The following is a 16931-nucleotide window of genomic DNA, read 5'->3' on the forward strand; positions in this document are numbered from 1 at the left end:
AAAAGACGTCTCAGTTGGGGAAACTCGAAGATACAATGACGCTCCCTTGAGTGAAATACTCTGCCTAGCTAAGAGATCGTCTGTGACAGAGCCCGCGGCAAGCACGCGGCCCTCAGACACAAGCACCGCAGAAGAAGATGAGCTACGGGTTTATGTGTCAGAAGATACTATGTGGGAATCATTAACAGGGCATGGAGTTGATCACAAACGCATTCCTCGCTCCGAATGGATCCTTCTTCAAGGCATTGCCTCTACAGCGACCAAGGGAATTCTACAAGGAGACCTAGGTAGGTTGGTTGGCCAAGATAAGCGGTCAGTTCCAAAGAGGACAAGCTGCTTGGTAGAGAAAGGCTACATAACGAAGCGGACTACTCTCGTTCGCGGTACCAAGACAAGTAAGTTATGGCTCAAATTCCTCGCGCCGTCCACATCAGACGAGTCGAACGAAGGGAGAGAAGCAGAAAACGATGTCACCCTCTCAAGGCAAATCTTGGTCGAAAACTTGGAGCCTGTACCGTGGCATACAAGATGGACGGGTGACTCTATCGATTACAAAGTACTTGCTACTACAATCATGGCGATTTGTAAAGAGTGGAACGTGATGCGCCTTCAAGACTTAAAATCAAAGCTTTGCGTTCTAGGAATGACATGGCAGATGAAAGTTGTCTCCAAGATATGCAGGTTTCTCAACGCCCGTGGTACTATTCAATACGTCGCTGCGAAGCTTAATAGCCGCATATTCAAAGACTGTATTCGCTTCCGCAGGGAAATGAATGCGAGAGACTGGTCCATTTTTCTAGCTACAGGAAAAAGGACTGCAAAATTGTCGAAGAACGCCGCACAAGAGTATGTTGAGGACGACGCCAGTATGATTGGTATCTTCAAAGGTACTCGAGGGTTTGGGCCATCCCACAGCCCATCATGGTGTATCTACACTCCAATAACTTCTCTTGTTGCACTCTTTATTCAAGAATCGGGGTTTGATGGATTGACGAATCCGCAATTATGCGCGATGACGATCGGACCTAGCTTCACCCGTTATCTGGCAGGCTTGACCGCTTCGATATCGACGGATAACATACAGCCAAGCAATGTAATGCACCTTTCTGTGAAGAGTGAGCGAGGACGGCCTGGAAAGTCTTCTTCATTATATTATTACTCTATGACAAGCTCGGAAGCGCATGAAGATGGTACTCAGAGATCAATCCACCGATCAGTGCCAAACGCGGAAGGATATTGCTGTAGCTCGTCCGAGTCTTACAGCTTCACGGGCCTGGCCCATCGAAGCTGCATACCTAGTCGATCATTGACACTATCGGATCTATGCCAGCGCGGCCTGTCCCAGCAGAAAAGAAGAGGACGCCCTAGAAAGATCAAACTGGAACAACGACCTACCTCTCCGGATCCTACTTCTCAAGAATTGACATTGGCACATGACCCAGCCACAAGAGGTATCCGTCGAACCATTATCCAATCCATGGTTCTGGAAGGAGACGTCGAGCTGGGTGACCAAAGAGTTGAGACGGAACATGATAGAGAGACTTCCGGGATGAGGGATTTGATGGAACCGGTGGATATGAAAGCACTGGAAGAGCGGACAACACGCGCTCGCGGCCGTCCGAGGATCCCCGATGCCGGCCAAGCTGGCCGGAAATCACTTGCTTCAAGATCTCAGGCTGCCAATGGTCGTCAGTTTAAATGCGAAAAGTGCGCTGGTACTTGGAAAAACGATGTGGGCTTGAAATATCACCTTGAAAAATCACAAACCCATTGCAACCCATCCTTCAAGCCTCACCTCATATCTTCATCCAAGGCTTCTGGGTTCGCCCTAATCAAGCGTCATGCATTGCAGACGACGAGACCGACCAGGAAGAACAACAATACCCATGCAGACGACCTGTTTGCCGATGGCAAGAGCTCATGCGTTCAACCGATCGGCGAGAAGCAGACAAATTTTAAAGGAAAGGGGGTTCTTGGTCTTGCTGTTTCATCCATCAGGAAGAAGCATCACCAGAAAGTTGAGCTTGCAAAGATCAATGAAGACATCTCTATTCTGTCTGGGCAAGCAAAGCTTCTGACTGCCGTCTCAGTCTCTTCGCCGCGGCAGGTCGACCCTTTCGCAAAGCCAGCGGTACGGCAGTTCGCTGCGCGCCGCCACAGCAAGAGTATGCCAGAAGACCCAGAGGCTTCAAAGAGTTGTGGAAGGCCGCAGCAAGTCGTATTTGAAGCATCTGAGGCCCATCCTGTAGTCAGTGCTTTGACGCCGCCTGACTCTGCTCTTCCCGCTGAGCATGTCAAAGAACCCCCAGAGAAGCTGCGAATCAAGAATCCAGTCCGCCATGTGTTGATGAATATCATTACCGAGCTACTATACCGGCACAGCGGGACGCTTCCAACTGGTGAGCCCCTAGTGAGTCTAGTATATGAGAAATGGAAGTCCAAGCACCGCGAAGGGGACGCTCCCAGTCCCGCAAGGATCAAGTCTACAATGCTGCAAATGATTCGAGAAAAAAAAATTGTCGACCAGTGGCACGCTTTCAGGGCACCTGATGGCAGAATAGGAAAATGTCAAATTATCACGATCCCGTCGGTCCCCGCATTTGCCCCAGAGACGAAGACTCTTGTTGAAAAAATTCGGCAAATATATCCGGCGAATATACTTCCCCATCAAATGCCAGGTCATCCGTATAAGCCTCAATCCTTGGAAACTGCTATTGAGGAAGAAGAAGAGTCGGATCTCGTGAGAACACATCAGCATGACAGCAAACCTGGTGGACGAGGTAGAAGGTCACTTGCAGCTGGAGTTGCGGTCCTGAGTGCTCCGGTATATGCAGCTCAAATAGCGATGAAGCGGGCTGTTGAGACTGGCGAGCTTCCAAGTTTCCCCGGAAAACGGAGACGTACAACTGAGGAGGTAACCCAGGCTCTGGAGGTTTCCCAAAATCAGCAGTTCTGGCCAGTGACTGACCTTTGCCCCCCTTCGAGCAACATCCAACAGCTTCCTCCGTCAACTTATCCTGGCTTTACTATGGATATTTTATTTGATAAAGACACGAAAAGTGGTCATGGTGTGACTCGCATTGCAACGCCGCTATGGGATCGCAATAGTCTGACGCATTGTTTTGAACGTCTTGCCGGGTCGATGCAACGAGAAGGATGGATTGAAGAATCCAGCTGGTTTTCATGGGCAACGCACTACCGTATGCCAACTCAAAGTCCTTTCAAAGCACATGCCGATCGCTTACAATCCGATTATTTCGTGGAGAAGCTCAAATTGTGTTTAGATATCGAGACGGAGGTTGAGTACAACGTGCAGCTACCTACCCGGGCGCACAACGTTTTCATTAATTTTCACGGTGGTGATACCGGAATCCATCTCCAGATGCCCATGTTACAGTGGCATAAGCCGAATAGGCGACAGAGCATCACAGCCGACGCTGCCATTAAAGCAGACGACAATGCAGTGGGCTCCTCCTCTGTGTCGGCGGTGGACAATGAACCAGAGCCGGAAACGGCTACACTGCAAAGATCGTATTTTTTGAACTCCGATCCTCCTCGCCAAAGAACCCCGACATCACTGAAACGCCTGACGCTGGCCTCGCGAATCCTGACGCCGCTTGCGCCCGAGGCCCATGAGCATAGGCTGGCTGTTGAACGGCGTTCGGATGTTGATGATAACGAAATTGTGGCAGCATTCGTGGTCATTCGCAGTCTTCTCGGCGGTATAGATAGAACCATTGATTGGGGTCTGTTGGCTCACCTATTTCCGACAATCGGGTTGCAGTATCTTAGACGTTTTTGGGCTAGACTCCGCAAAGAGCAAGCTTCATTCATGGCGAAGGCGACGCAAGAGTTCCAAGACAGCCTCATACTTGCAATCCAGGCCGACGAGATCGCAATTCCAAACTACGAGCGACCATTAGACTATGACTGGATGCGCCTTATCCAATGGGCTATCAAACATCCCAATCAGGAGCACTTACAACTTCCCAGCTCAAGGGAAAGGTTCAACCACGAGTTTACCTGTAAGAGTGGTATCGACAACAGCGAAGACTGGAAGGAAAAGTTTTTCCACCCGCAATCATCAGTTTATGCCCGTTTTGAGGCTGCCACGCTTCACTCTGGGTCACTGACAACCACAGAAATTACGCAAATATTGAGATCAGAGCCAGCACTAAGCACTGTTGACGTTGCTCGATCCTGGATCCGCTCGCTATGCTGCACGAGCGAAACCGAATACACACCTCAGGATGTCAAAGAGAGGTTTTCAATGCTTTCACAAGATACACAGCAGCGAAACACCGCTGTTCTTAAGACAGCTATCGACCAGCTGACTCGTGAGAGAGTGATTTGCAAAAGCAAACGAACACCCTTTGGCGGACGGCCTTACAGGCTGAATGAAAGCTATGCCTCTGTACTCTCGAAGGTTTCACATAGACAGAAGTACTTGGACGCAGTCGCTTTCAAAGAAAGTCTCGACAAAGCTTTCCAGGGAGCTGGTGCCATGAGGGTGCCCTACACCCTGTCTGACGGTGCGATGATGGCACTGATGAATTTGATCGCTAGTGAACGAATCAGGATAGCGGCAGCAGCTGTCCCAAACATACCATTCGGCTTTGAGCCAGGCAATTACGAAAGTCGCAAGTATCCGAAATCGTATTATCATATGGACCTTGAAATTCAGCCAACCCACACATACCTGTTCAACGACGATATTGATATAATCAGACTTGTTCGGCAAGTTGGTCCGCCGCGAGAAGGCCGTACACGAGAGATCCCGCAATGGATTGATTTCTTTGGCAAGCTTGACAAGCAAAGATGGGCAGATATTCTGGGTGCTGTCTGCTTCGCGTTCAATACGAGAGGCATCGTATCTGTCGCGGGCATGTGTGAAGTCGTTGCGCCAATACTCGATGTGTTCGAAGCCCAACTCATTGTTTCCTGGGGACTTGAAACTGGGCTTTTCGTCAGAGGGAAAGAATATTTCGACATCGGGCTGGGAGAATGGTGGTGGTTGGTTGCTCAACGTCCGTGATATCAAGCGTGCGGTACAATGCTAGTACCGAATTGCTGAGGAGCAGACATTTGCAAACATATGTGGCTATGGTGGCACAGACCTATCACAGCACACAAATATCAGGATAGAGATGTACCAATATCACGTGCTCACTACTACTATTGTATGAGGCCAGACCACAGAAATAGCTATCCTAGCTACAATAAATCTATGAGTAAATGAGAGGATATAAACTTCTTCTCCAATTCCGAACTCCTCAACTCCTGAAAAGCGGTCTATAATTATAGTCCAAAAAGAATTTTAATGAGTAATGCAAGAAGTAGGACCACAAGAACAACAATAGCCCTGTCTATCCAAAGTGGAACTGCTTCGTCGGTAGCCTGGTGATGAGCTGATGTAGCGTGTGGTCTCTGTAGTTCGAGTGGCGCTGCATTCTGGGGGGTTTCGTGGCTTGCTGCTCGGTGAGGTTGCGGCGGGGCAATATGATGTCCAGTCGACGGCACAGGAGCCTGCACAGACGTTTGCACAAACCCTTCCGCAAGTTCAGGGTCCTCTGAGATGTGTTCAGTGGCTTTGTTCTCTCCGCTCGCATCTTCAGGCTTCATCTCGTCTTTCCAGGTAAGCCGGAGTTCTTGCGGAACGGGGTCATCAGAGCCATTGATGTCGGAGTCTGAACAGCATTTCTCATAGTCCTTCATGATTTCCGCATTAGACCTTGCGCAAATATTGCAGGTCCACGCTCCAGACTCATTTGCTAGCCGCTTTCGCACGTCATTCGTAGTCTCTAATCCTCCTAATTGGCCACGCGCTTCCGTCTCCATGAAGCTTCGTAGTCTTGATAATGGTAAAGCGTTAGCACATGGAGCACATTAGGTCATATCAGTCTGTTCCTGTACTCACGCTACCAGCGCTGTGCGGACACCCCATGCGGGCTGCCAAGTCTCTTCGTGGTGGCCACTGATGCTGAGACAAATTTCGCGATTGGCTTCAAATCGCCCATTGGGTGTATTGAACCGAAACATGGGCGGGCGGAGAGGGTACGTTGGAGGCAGCACAATGCGACCGTGATAGATACCCTCGCTATATGCGGAGTTAGGCGGCCCGCGCAAAGTAAAATGCCATTCAAATAGGTCTGTTTCCAATGGGTGTGCTGTGTAATCCCGGGATGGCGAGCTGGAGATCTCAGCTGCCTCACGCACTATATACCAGGAACATCATTAACGAGGCCAACAGGAGAACAGAGAGGCGTAGACGGTGGTAGAAAACGAACGGTTCAAGAAAATGTGTAATGCAGTAAGTGTATGAGGAGGATACGAAAGTGATCTGAAAGACTAGGACGGGGTACCGGTATTTCAGGGACTTACATATTCGTTTTATTGTAGGAGAGCGAGTGCCCATCGCCGTAGCTTTTGTTGTGGACATGGTTTCATCCCCCAGAACTCTGGTGCAATGAAGTGAAGGGGGAAGGAAATCGAGTGTAACGACCGTCTCAATAGGACGTTGAAATGAAAGGTATTACAGTGCGTCTATCGTGGTATTGTGCTGCCTAATAAGTATTACAGAACAAAGAGCCGGGAACGGAGGGAGAGTTGAGAGGTGGAGCGTGTGAGCGAGCCACCGTGTCTGGTCGGGCGGACATTTGGGGAACACCCAATAATAACTGGTGACTTACTACTCCGTACCAAGCACAAAGTTGAGGCTCGGCCCACCAATCACATCAGCCAGTAACTATTGGTAGTTGCTATGTCAAGACTACCATTGTACAGCAACTGGCTGATATGTGAAGCATGCAGTGATGACTTCGCCTGGTTATTTTTGCCCGTCCCGCACTTTTTTTTTTCCGAAGAGGTTGTTTCGACTCAAAAAAAAAAAGTGTGCAACAATCAGATCGGCATCTTCAGGTGGATTCACCATCCGTACGGAGTGGTACTGGTAAGTAGCGTAATAAAATAGCTTAGTCATCGCACGTATCGCCAATTTCGATTGGCCTCTACAGCGCTTGACAACTTCGCTTCTTCGACGACAGCGAAACGACGTTCAATCTTCCAGTATTACATACACTTAGCCCACTACGGTATGTGGCACCACTATGTTGCTTCGAAAGCTACCCTTATATCCACCCTTGCTAATACAAATATCAGCAGTGGCCAAAGTGACGCATTGCGGAAACCTACGTCGAACCTGTTGACCATTCGCCATGGGCCCCCCTAAGCCTCCCGTGCCACACGTGGCCCCGATCTACCGATTGACTGCCACTGCTCTTGGGGCTGGTATGTGGTTTTGGGTAAGAACTTCGAGTCCATGCACCAATGCGAGAACTCTTGCTGATGAACACACACATGCAGCTGATGTACCGAGCAAAAAAAGATGGTACGATGCTCATCAAAAGATGCCAATGCAGCGAAACTGGCAATTATATTGATGTACTATGGAAATTTTGCTAACATACCTTCACACAGGACCCGTTTTGATGGGCTGGAAGCACCCGTGGGATCACTAAACGAGAACGAGCAACTCGTTGCAAGCCACACCGATGTATTTATAACGCATTCCCTGCTGTAACAAAGAAAAAAGAAACTACAAAAAGAGAATTTAGCGCTGCATGTGAAATTCCACAACCGTAATAGAGATGTGCGACCTCTACGACGTTATTTGGGCCCAAAAACAAGGGGGATAAAGCACCTTCCTCAGACCTTCATTGTCCGCGCCTGTTACGTGAAAAAAAGAGCCAACACAAGCAAGGGTCCGCGCCAGCGAGTGAAATTGACAGACCGAGGGGACTGATAGGACGTAGTTTCGACAGAAGTAATTAGATGTAGCTCTTGAACTGTCGCAGATCAACTCGAAGAGCTGCCGATTAATAAGTAGCCCTACAGCCAGGTCCAGCTGCCGTTATATGTTAGTGGTTTCGAGGCTTTTTTTCGTGCACTTGATAACTCGTGACCCGCGTGTTCTCTACCGTCCTGATAACCCGCTGGCTACAGTACAGACCGTGGCAACAGGGCAAAGAAGAGTAGAGAGAATTCGCTTTGCTTTTCATGTTGATATTGTGTGATATATATGCTTAAGTCTGGCTAGAAACGAAATAAGACACCAACCGGACATATGCAAAAGACTGGGGGTCAGCTTTGTAGTGACAAAGCCAGCCACCAACCATATTCGGTGAAAGATTGTCGAAATCCGACTAAAAGAAAATATACGATTGGTAAGAATGCAATCGCTGTACTATACGAAGACGCCCTTTATTGCATGATGCCGATGCGCAATTCGTCCCGTATCTGTTTATACTGCTTTTTCTGCTTTTGTTTTCCTCTCGCAATGATACTGACTCGCCCAAGAAATTTTGCTAATGGTGCGGCAGCATACTTCTCGAATGTCCAAGCAGCTGCCAAATATAGGCAACCCAGTCCTAACAAGAATAGTTTATAGTCCCACGACATTCGCGTGAGCTCCATCAGCTTCTGAAGCCATTTAAAGGGCCCAGCTATCATGAGAAGGGTCATCGCAAGTGAGAGCAAAATTGTGGCGATGAACGGCCCTTTAACAATGTTAGCCAATCTGCCATCAGGCTGTACATGCAATACTTACAGTTACGAGTAGTGCTTTCTCTGAAAGGAGGGCCTGCATTTAGGATCACACCGGAAAATATATATTCGAAACAAGACGTAAGAAAAAGCGCCGTGTTCTCCGAGTTCTTGATATCCGATTCGTCATGGCCGACTTCGGGAGGGATGTACCAAGGCTGCTCCCGGACGGCAATGTATGCCATAGCTTGCACACCAATGCAGATAACCATGAGACCAAGAAGCGGTGTGAGCACTTTGCGGGAAACCAGCCCAGATATTGGGCGTTTCGTATGCAGTATTCGAGCCGGACCTGCCCAGCCCATGAAAATAGCAATAGGTAGAATCAGGAGCAAGTCAATGAACAAAAATTGAAAATCGCCGAGATTCGAGGCCTTCGCGTACAGAAAGCTTACAGATGTAAATTGTATCGCCGAGTACAGGCTCATGTACTTAAAGCAGCTGAAACTGGTGACGAGAGCAGCTCGACCCTCCCTTAAGACGGGTTAGACTGATTTCAGTAGATTCAGAGTCAGGCAAGCAACGTACTTAATCACTTCCAGCACACAACGAATATCAAACACTCTTGATGTGAACGGGGCTGCAACTGATGCTTCTGCTTCTGACAAGGAGATTCCCACATCTGCCGCTTTCAACGCGCCACAGTCATTGGCGCCGTCACCGCAAAATCCGCAGGAATAGTCGATGCTCTGAAGTTTTTCAACAAGTTCGTGTTTTTCATCTGGTGACATTCTAGCAAAGACACCTCCGAGAACAAGCATCTAGTAGTGTTAGTAAACGATTTATATCGGATATCCGTCAATAGCAAGTATACCCTTCGAAGTACCAGTGGGTGGGCATAATCCACGATCCAGCGGAAAACGTCACCGGTGACGGCTAGTGAGTAATTTCGAAGATTGGATATATTATACGGAAGAGACAGATCGGCTTCGGGAAGTGTAGGCCGTGGCTGCATCACTGGTTAGTCATTGGGCTCGGGAATTTAGAAGATGATTGGTGGTGGCAGACCAGCAAAGTCGAGCTATCCAGTGAATATGCACTGCCATCGATACTCTCCCACTGCAATGTAGCAGTCGGGTTTTGAAAATCACCTTCAAGTTATTCAGTTTCATCCACTAGCAGGTCGAAGTTTCAAAATGTACGCACCTTTGACAAAGCGAGGCACGAAACAATGGGCATGGCTGTCCAACAGGCCACATTCTCTCGCAACGCTGATGGCCGTCAAAATATTATCGCCTGTTACCATCACCGCTCTGATATTGGAATCAATCAGCTCCTTCAAGACCGGGGCTGTACTAGGCTTCAGTTTGTTCTCAAAGATAATGAAACCAACGAACCGCAAGCCACTCTCTACCTCTTCCCGGGTCATCTTCTGGACTTTGATCCAGCTGAGCTTTTTTAAATGGCGCGTGGCACAACCAATGACGCGATATCCTTTATGCGTGTAGTGTGACAAGAGTTCCTCGTAGTCAACAGGAACTGTGAACCATTATTTAGCAAGGGAGCAGCTAGATAGGTGCGTGGCAAATACTCACGGCTTTCAGGGGCGCAAATCTCGCGCATCGCTTCCGGCGCACCCTTCACGAAAATGTCACCACTTTTCTTGCCGAATTGGCGCACAACTACACTGGCCCGTCGCAGTTGTGAGACAAATTCGAAGGATTTCAGAACTCCGAGTTCTAATTGACCCTGTTCTTGTTAGAGGAAGCCTCTCGTGTGGAATCAAGGGGGGAAGTACATCTGGTGGCCTGGCTGTGGATGGCGCAAGGCCGCTCTCATCATCCTCTCCGTCTCCAGTACACTGCGTGCCTTCCTCGAACGACCAGTTTGTGAATTCGAACATTTTGAAGTCGAGCGGATCACCAACAAGAGCCTCATCAACCGAACGCAACGAATGGCATGTTGCCATGGTGTACATTGCTGCCTGTAATAGGCTTGGGTGAGTCTCTGACGCGGTCATGTGCCCAAAAGACATGGAGTCCTTCAAAACATCTCCAAATGCGCCCGTGTCTTCTGAGACAACTCGTACACCGAGCACGTCGAGACCATCTTCCGTAAGCGTTCCTGTTTTGTCAAAACACATGATGTCAAGCTTGCCCCCGACAGTGACGCGCTGGGGGCTGATGCAAAAGATATGCTTTCCCTTGAGCCGAGAGAGTGCAAAATTCGTGCCAATTGTTAGTGTTGCTGGCAGCGCCGGCGGCACAACAATCGTTATTAGGTCCAGCGCTCTGACAATGATCAAATGCCATGCCATCTTTAAATGGATAAAGTTGATAAACGAGGCGATAAAGCCGACCAAGGCAATTCCCGCCATCACGCTTATATACCGGAATGAATCGCGGTAGAATTTGAAACCGGATGGCTTGGGGAAAAGCATCGAACGAACAAGTGCTCCTTTTGTGGTATTGAAGCCTGTTCGAACAACAAGTGCCAGAGCGACAGCATCACCATCTAGGTCTTCTTGGGGTCGTCTGGCACGTACAATCTTGGTACCGCAATACAGAAAATGGCGTGCTGTCTCGGAGGAAACTGATGATGCAGAAAGATTCATTTCATGCAACGTCTTGTCGAGAGCCGGTAGTTTTGAGACAGGCACAGATTCGCCTTCCTCTGGCATCAGTCCAGGTTCACATCACGGTGAGGCTTGACATTACCTGTGAGCATGCTCTCATTCACGATGCAATCTCCACTAAGAAGCAGACTATCGCTCGGGAATTGGGAGAGGTTCGGATCGCTGAGTTCGTACACATCACCAGGCACCAAATCAGTGGATGTGACATACTTCCCTTGCATCGAAAGTTAGCAACAAGACAAGCTGTAGTGTCAGGTGTGATCCTACAAAATCCGTTACGCAGCACACGGACATCGCATTCGAATCGAGATATCTCTCTTAGTCTCCGCATAGTCTATAGCCAAATTTAGAATATTTCCAGAAGTTTGGCCGAATCATTCGACTTACAGCTCTGGTTTCCAAAAGTGTTGTCACAATGCTTCCAAGTGACATAACAAAAATGCATACAGCATAGTAGTAATATGAATCCATGGACCAAAGCACTAAACTAGCAATCTGGAAGATGTAGAATGGATGTAGAACCTAGGCTTATCAGCTCGAATCTGACCTTGAGGCGAGGGGTAGCCGGTGGGTATGGGCTGTATGTATTGGGGGCGAGAACGTACCTCATCAACCAAGAGTTGGCTAGCAGACTTTTGCTCAATGTCGATGAGATTGGGGCCGAAAATCTGCTCTCGTATCATCTTTTCATCGCTGTCTAATCCGGATCGTACCAGGCGGACATCAGTCCAGTCCGGGTCCTTCCATCCCGACGACATGATAAACCTATCCTTAATCGGATGATAGAAAAAACGAACATAGCGATACTCAAGCGTTCGCAAGTCATCAAGCAGCGGGTCATTTTCATCATCCAGGCCGTAAGAAAGGAGTTTCTCGGATGCGCCAAATACAGAGGATACGGGTCGTCCATACTCCTGCGATTTGACATCAAGAATCGCAAGTTCGCTCCACTGGTTTTCAACAACTACCCAGTCGCAGCTTTGAAGCGCCGTGGCTCGTCCCAGGATAGCGATATACCAACGAGGGAGCCAGCGGAGTACAAGGAAAGCGGCGCCACCGGTGAGGAGACACAAGAATAAATATGCACAATATCCCCAGTAGCTTGTAGAGAATCCTGCTATTGCAATAGTGAGGTCTTCATTGGCCATGTAGACTTTCTGGCTAGTTCTCCCGCCTTGTCGAGCGCTTGCTGTTGTAGCAGTACTGTCCCTCCTTAGCAAGCGGGCATGGACCGATAATCGCGAGTGTGTGGATGAGCGTCTCCGCATAATATAATCATCATCAGAGGCGATATATTGGCGGTCAGCAGAGTCTTCATCATCAACAACAGCCAAGTCCACGTCATCAATGTCACTGCTAATGCTTTGCCTCCAGCTGTATTGGTCTCGGTCGTCACCGTGATCAGGTTCGTCTGAGTTTTCTGAAACCCCGTCTCTACTGTGGTTTTCCTCGTAGTACGCAAAGCTGGCGGTGGAGTTGGCTCGGTGGCGACGATGCGAGAAGGCTGACACGCTCGTGGGTAGGCTTTCGGCAACTGGGCCAGAGAAGAGCTATAGACTACATTTAAGTATGCGAAATTCGGTGAACAGACGCAATACAATACCTCTTCGTGTGCCATTTCTACTTCCTCGAAGATGCTTGACGTGCTCTGGTTGGAGTTGATTCTATATAATCTTGGCTGAGAGGCCCGCGCGTCCTCGTCTTGCTGTCGGTGGCCGCTCATGGTGCTGGCTACTGAAGAGCAGTCTTCACTGCTGTCCAGATATGAACCCGCCTGCTGTGAAATGCCGAGATGGATAGTTTCTGATTCAATTGGGGCGATGCTGATACTGTGTGTGTCGTGCTGTGGGAAATTCTTGGATTGGAAAGCGAATCCTTCGTGAACGGATGGGAACAAAAGCTCCACGGATGGCTCCCTCCCAAGTTTGCGACCATCCAGCCGATGTACTCAGTAGCAGTAGAGTCCTGCTGTGGGTGGGGCCACATTAGCCAGGTTGATGGTGCACAAGAATCGCCCAGTTTTTCTGATCGAAGAAGGCTTGTCAACCCAACAATACCCTATAGCAACTTTGTTAACCCCCCCCCCCCCCCCCGGGGCCCGGAGGAAATGCTCGGACAGCAAGTCGGAAGACAATTAGTACCTGGTGAGTAGCAAGTCGCATGGCACATATATACTGAATGAGCTACGTCTTGGCTATCTAATGGTAGCTCGTTAGCTGGTTGTCGATTACTTACTGCTGTCAGTGTACTTTATACATGTGCCACACACCCACTTTCTCGAAAGATGGTGCTAGAGGGCAAAGTATTAGTAGTCAACAGGGCAAAGTAGCTAGTTAGTACATCTATAGAAGATAATAGACAGAGACTAATAAAACCCTACTTATCTTAACACTAAATAAAAATATATATAAAAAAATCCCCGATATTATTAAATTTTATAATTTTTGAATATACTCTTAAATTAATTAACTCAGATAATTACGCAATAAAAATCGATTTTTAAATATAGAACGAGTAAAATAACAATAAAATATTTAAATATGATTATTTAAGATTAGATTTATAATATATAATTTTTTTTATTTTTCCTATCTCATTATGTAGTTATCAAAGATATTAGAAGTATTTTTTTTAATAGTACTACGTTACTATGGTGACAATTTTACCCTCTAGCACCCTCTTTCAAGAAAGTAGACGTATGGCACATGTACTCAACCACACGGAGGTAGGGATATCGTGGCTACGCTAGGGGCCAAAGACAAGAACTAAACATGCAAAGACAGTCCGACCCTTCAAGTAAATCGAATTTCCCACCGGACGGAACCTCCTTTCTAACATGTAGCCGAACGAAGTATCTTCGGAATGCAATAGATAGGTGGATGTAAATAGCACTGTCAGTAGCATATAGCCTAGGCACAGCACATATGACAGTAAGAAGGCGCTGGCCACAGCAAATCGTGAGTCGCTGTTACATGTGTGCAGTCAATTCCGACTGCAAGCACGTGAGATCTTGCAAGTATTTAAGATAGTTACCATTTCTACTAGATTGACAGAATTAACTATCTATATGCTACTTCTGACCACATACTGTGCAAAGTGACATGCTTGTAGACTCGCGATCCTGTTGACTATTTACATAGTCAGAGAACAGAGGCCCGTTAACATTGACGAGCTACCGGTTGTTATCAGTTTCCAGCTGGTCACTTCTGGCGACCTTCCCAGGTCTAACAGTCGTAGGAACAGTGTACAACCTACCTCAGTAGGCAAGTTAAGTAGTAGGAAAAACCTAGGTGCTTACAGACCTGCTTACCTCCTAAGTTTAAAGGTAGCTTAGACACAGAGTATAATGTAACGGAATACTAGCTACTTACGAGGAGGAGGGACATAAGTCGCTCTGACATGCCTTAAAAATGGATTCTCTACTGACGTATTTTTTACGACTGTAGACATGGCCTGCCCTGCCCCTATTAGGGGGTATGCCAAAAAAGGCCAAAAATATGTCAGAATTCCCCTTGATCTTGTCGACATGCCAAAAGATATGTTCGTAGAAATTATATTTTTTGGGTATGTCAGAAATCCCCCCCCTCTCGCGTAGGTACCTAAGATGCAAAAACTCGCCGCGTCCACCACTGAGGTATGCACTTACCTGCTCAGTAAGTACGGTACTTACTACTTACCTAGGTAGGTAATACTTACTTACTTACTTCGACTGGCGTGCCGGCGTACTTGGGTACTTAGTCGTGCCGGCCGAGGTACCTGCCTGGGTAGCAGGTACCATTGTATCATCAACAAGATGGGGCATTCGACGTCCCTCCCACAGTAAGTGCCTACCTACGACAGACATTGGAAGTAAGTAGGTAGGTACCTACCTAAGTACCTAAGTACCTACTAGTAGGTACCTACCTACCTAGGTAGGTAGTAGGCAACCAAGGCGCAAGCTACTGCCAGACGACCGTAACTTACCTGCTGTTCGACCCCCAACAACCCACGCACCTGGTTGGCGCCAACCGAAAAAAAAAATCGCCTTTGAAATTTTTCCACTCCAACACAACGCGGTCCCCCTCCCTCGCACCCCACCAAAAATTCACAACCCCAGTCGCTTGGGGCACCTTAACCTGCTGCATATCCATCACCACCACCCCTCTCCTTCTCCCTTCCTCAAACGCCAAACTGCAACTTTCGACGGCCCAGAAGTTACCTCCGCTCCCCCCAGCTACAATGGCCGAACCGATCCCAGGCAAACGACCCGATCAGATGACGGCTCCGTAAGTCGTGATGCGGTGAATGCATCTCTACAAACATTAACCAACCCCACTTCAGTACGCCTCAGAACACTCCCGCGACAAACGCGCCCATCTCCTCTCGAGCCCAGCAACCTGGCGTGGCAAGCATCATGGAGGGTTCGTCACCAATGCCAAGCTCTAGTAATTTGACATCACTAATGGAACTCGGCCTAGATGACATGGAGCGCGCGGCTGCCGCCTCTATATTCGCACAGAACCCGCAGCTCGTCCAGATGATCCAAGGCCGCCTTGGCTCTCTCATTGGCCGTTCATCTGGATACATCGAGTCTTTGCCACCCACGGTTCGCCGCAGAGTTTCGGGTCTTCGAGCCATCCAGAAAGACCATGCTAAGCTCGAGGCTGAATTCCAAGAGGAAGTTCTACAGCTCGAGAAGAAGTACTTTGCCAAATTCACCCCTCTTTACGAGAAGCGCTCGGCTATCGTTAACGGCCAAACTGAACCTACCGAAGACGAGATCAAGGCCGGAGAAGATGAAAACTTCGAAGTCCAGCCCAAGACTACGGAGGCTGATGAGGATGGCATCAAACTCGACATACCCGAGAACGTCGCTGGAATTCCTGAGTTCTGGCTTTCTGCCATGAAGAACCAGGTAACGTTTGCGGAGATCATTACGGACAGGGACGAAGCTGCTCTCAAGCACTTAACCGACATTCGTATGGAATACTTGCAGGAACCAGGGTTCAGATTGATTTTCGAGTTTTCTACGAACGAATTCTTCTCCAACAAGACCCTCACGAAGACGTACTTCTATCAAAATGAGAGTGGCTACGGTGGAGATTTCATCTATGATCATGCTGAGGGCGATAAGATCGAGTGGCTCCCCGGCAAGGACCTCACGGTCCGCGTCGAGGCCAAGAAGCAGAGGAATAAGAGTAAGTCTCATGCTGCTTTTTGGTCTTTATTCTGATGCTTTGAAATTGACCTGGGCTGACACCAATTCTCTAGACACCAAGCAAACGCGAATTGTGAAGAAGACAGTACCAACTGAGTCCTTCTTCAACTTCTTCTCTCCCCCCAAGCCCCCAAGCGATGAGGATGATGAAGAGGACGAGGACGCCGCCACCGAAATTGAGGAGCGTCTCGAGTTAGACTACCACCTCGGTGAAGATATCAAGGAGAAACTTATTCCTCGCGCCGTTGACTGGTTTACTGGTGAGGCTCTTCGCTATGAAGAAATCGATGATGGCGACATGGATGAGCCGGATTTCGATGACGAGGAGGATGAAGATGAGGACGACCTCAGTGACGATCAAGATGAAGAAGAGGAGACAGATGACGATGTGAGTGATACAAGTGAGCTGATGCCAGCCGTGTTGATCGCTAATGTTGTTAAAGGACGAATCTGGAAAGCCCAAACAAGAAGCCGCCGAGTGCAAGCAGAGCTAAGCGAGTGTTTCAGGTGTTGACTACAAGATTCTGTAGAAGTAGGAACGGTTTTCTTGTGAATTTT

At 48.4% G+C, this 16931-nt stretch overlaps 4 protein-coding genes across 4 annotated transcripts; 2 read left to right on the plus strand and 2 right to left on the minus strand.

Moving 5' to 3' along the window:
• Positions 1 to 1477: 1477 nt before the first annotated feature.
• On the plus strand, positions 1478 to 4583 carry V2A60_004613 (uncharacterized protein; the record flags this gene model as incomplete). The annotated part of the gene is made up of 3 exons (XM_083255930.1): positions 1478 to 2399; positions 3285 to 4337; positions 4567 to 4583. The coding sequence occupies 3 exons, from the start codon at positions 1478 to 1480 to the stop codon at positions 4581 to 4583; spliced, it is 1992 nt and encodes a 663-aa protein (XP_083112056.1).
• A 783-nt stretch (positions 4584 to 5366) lies between these two features.
• V2A60_004614 (uncharacterized protein) lies at positions 5367 to 10918 on the minus strand (the record flags this gene model as incomplete). Its single annotated transcript, XM_083255931.1, has 9 exons — positions 5367 to 5526; positions 5549 to 5851; positions 5918 to 6097; positions 8432 to 8555; positions 8606 to 9075; positions 9130 to 9362; positions 9956 to 10080; positions 10137 to 10290; positions 10340 to 10918. The coding sequence occupies 9 exons, from the start codon at positions 10916 to 10918 to the stop codon at positions 5367 to 5369; spliced, it is 2328 nt and encodes a 775-aa protein (XP_083112057.1).
• Positions 10919 to 11220: 302 nt separating this feature from the next.
• On the minus strand, positions 11221 to 12899 carry V2A60_004615 (uncharacterized protein; the record flags this gene model as incomplete). The annotated part of the gene is made up of 5 exons (XM_083255932.1): positions 11221 to 11390; positions 11444 to 11510; positions 11564 to 11698; positions 11782 to 12726; positions 12780 to 12899. 5 exons carry the CDS (start codon positions 12897 to 12899, stop codon positions 11221 to 11223), a joined length of 1437 nt encoding a protein of 478 aa, XP_083112058.1.
• A 2495-nt stretch (positions 12900 to 15394) lies between these two features.
• V2A60_004616 (histone chaperone NAP1) lies at positions 15395 to 16867 on the plus strand (the record flags this gene model as incomplete). The annotated part of the gene is made up of 5 exons (XM_083255933.1): positions 15395 to 15441; positions 15497 to 15576; positions 15634 to 16353; positions 16427 to 16761; positions 16817 to 16867. The coding sequence occupies 5 exons, from the start codon at positions 15395 to 15397 to the stop codon at positions 16865 to 16867; spliced, it is 1233 nt and encodes a 410-aa protein (XP_083112059.1).
• Between the last annotated feature and the right edge of the window lie 64 nt (positions 16868 to 16931).

This window comes from Cordyceps javanica, chromosome 3 (genome assembly GCF_051103115.1).
Source record: "Cordyceps javanica chromosome 3, complete sequence".
NCBI lineage: Eukaryota > Fungi > Ascomycota > Sordariomycetes > Hypocreales > Cordycipitaceae > Cordyceps > Cordyceps javanica.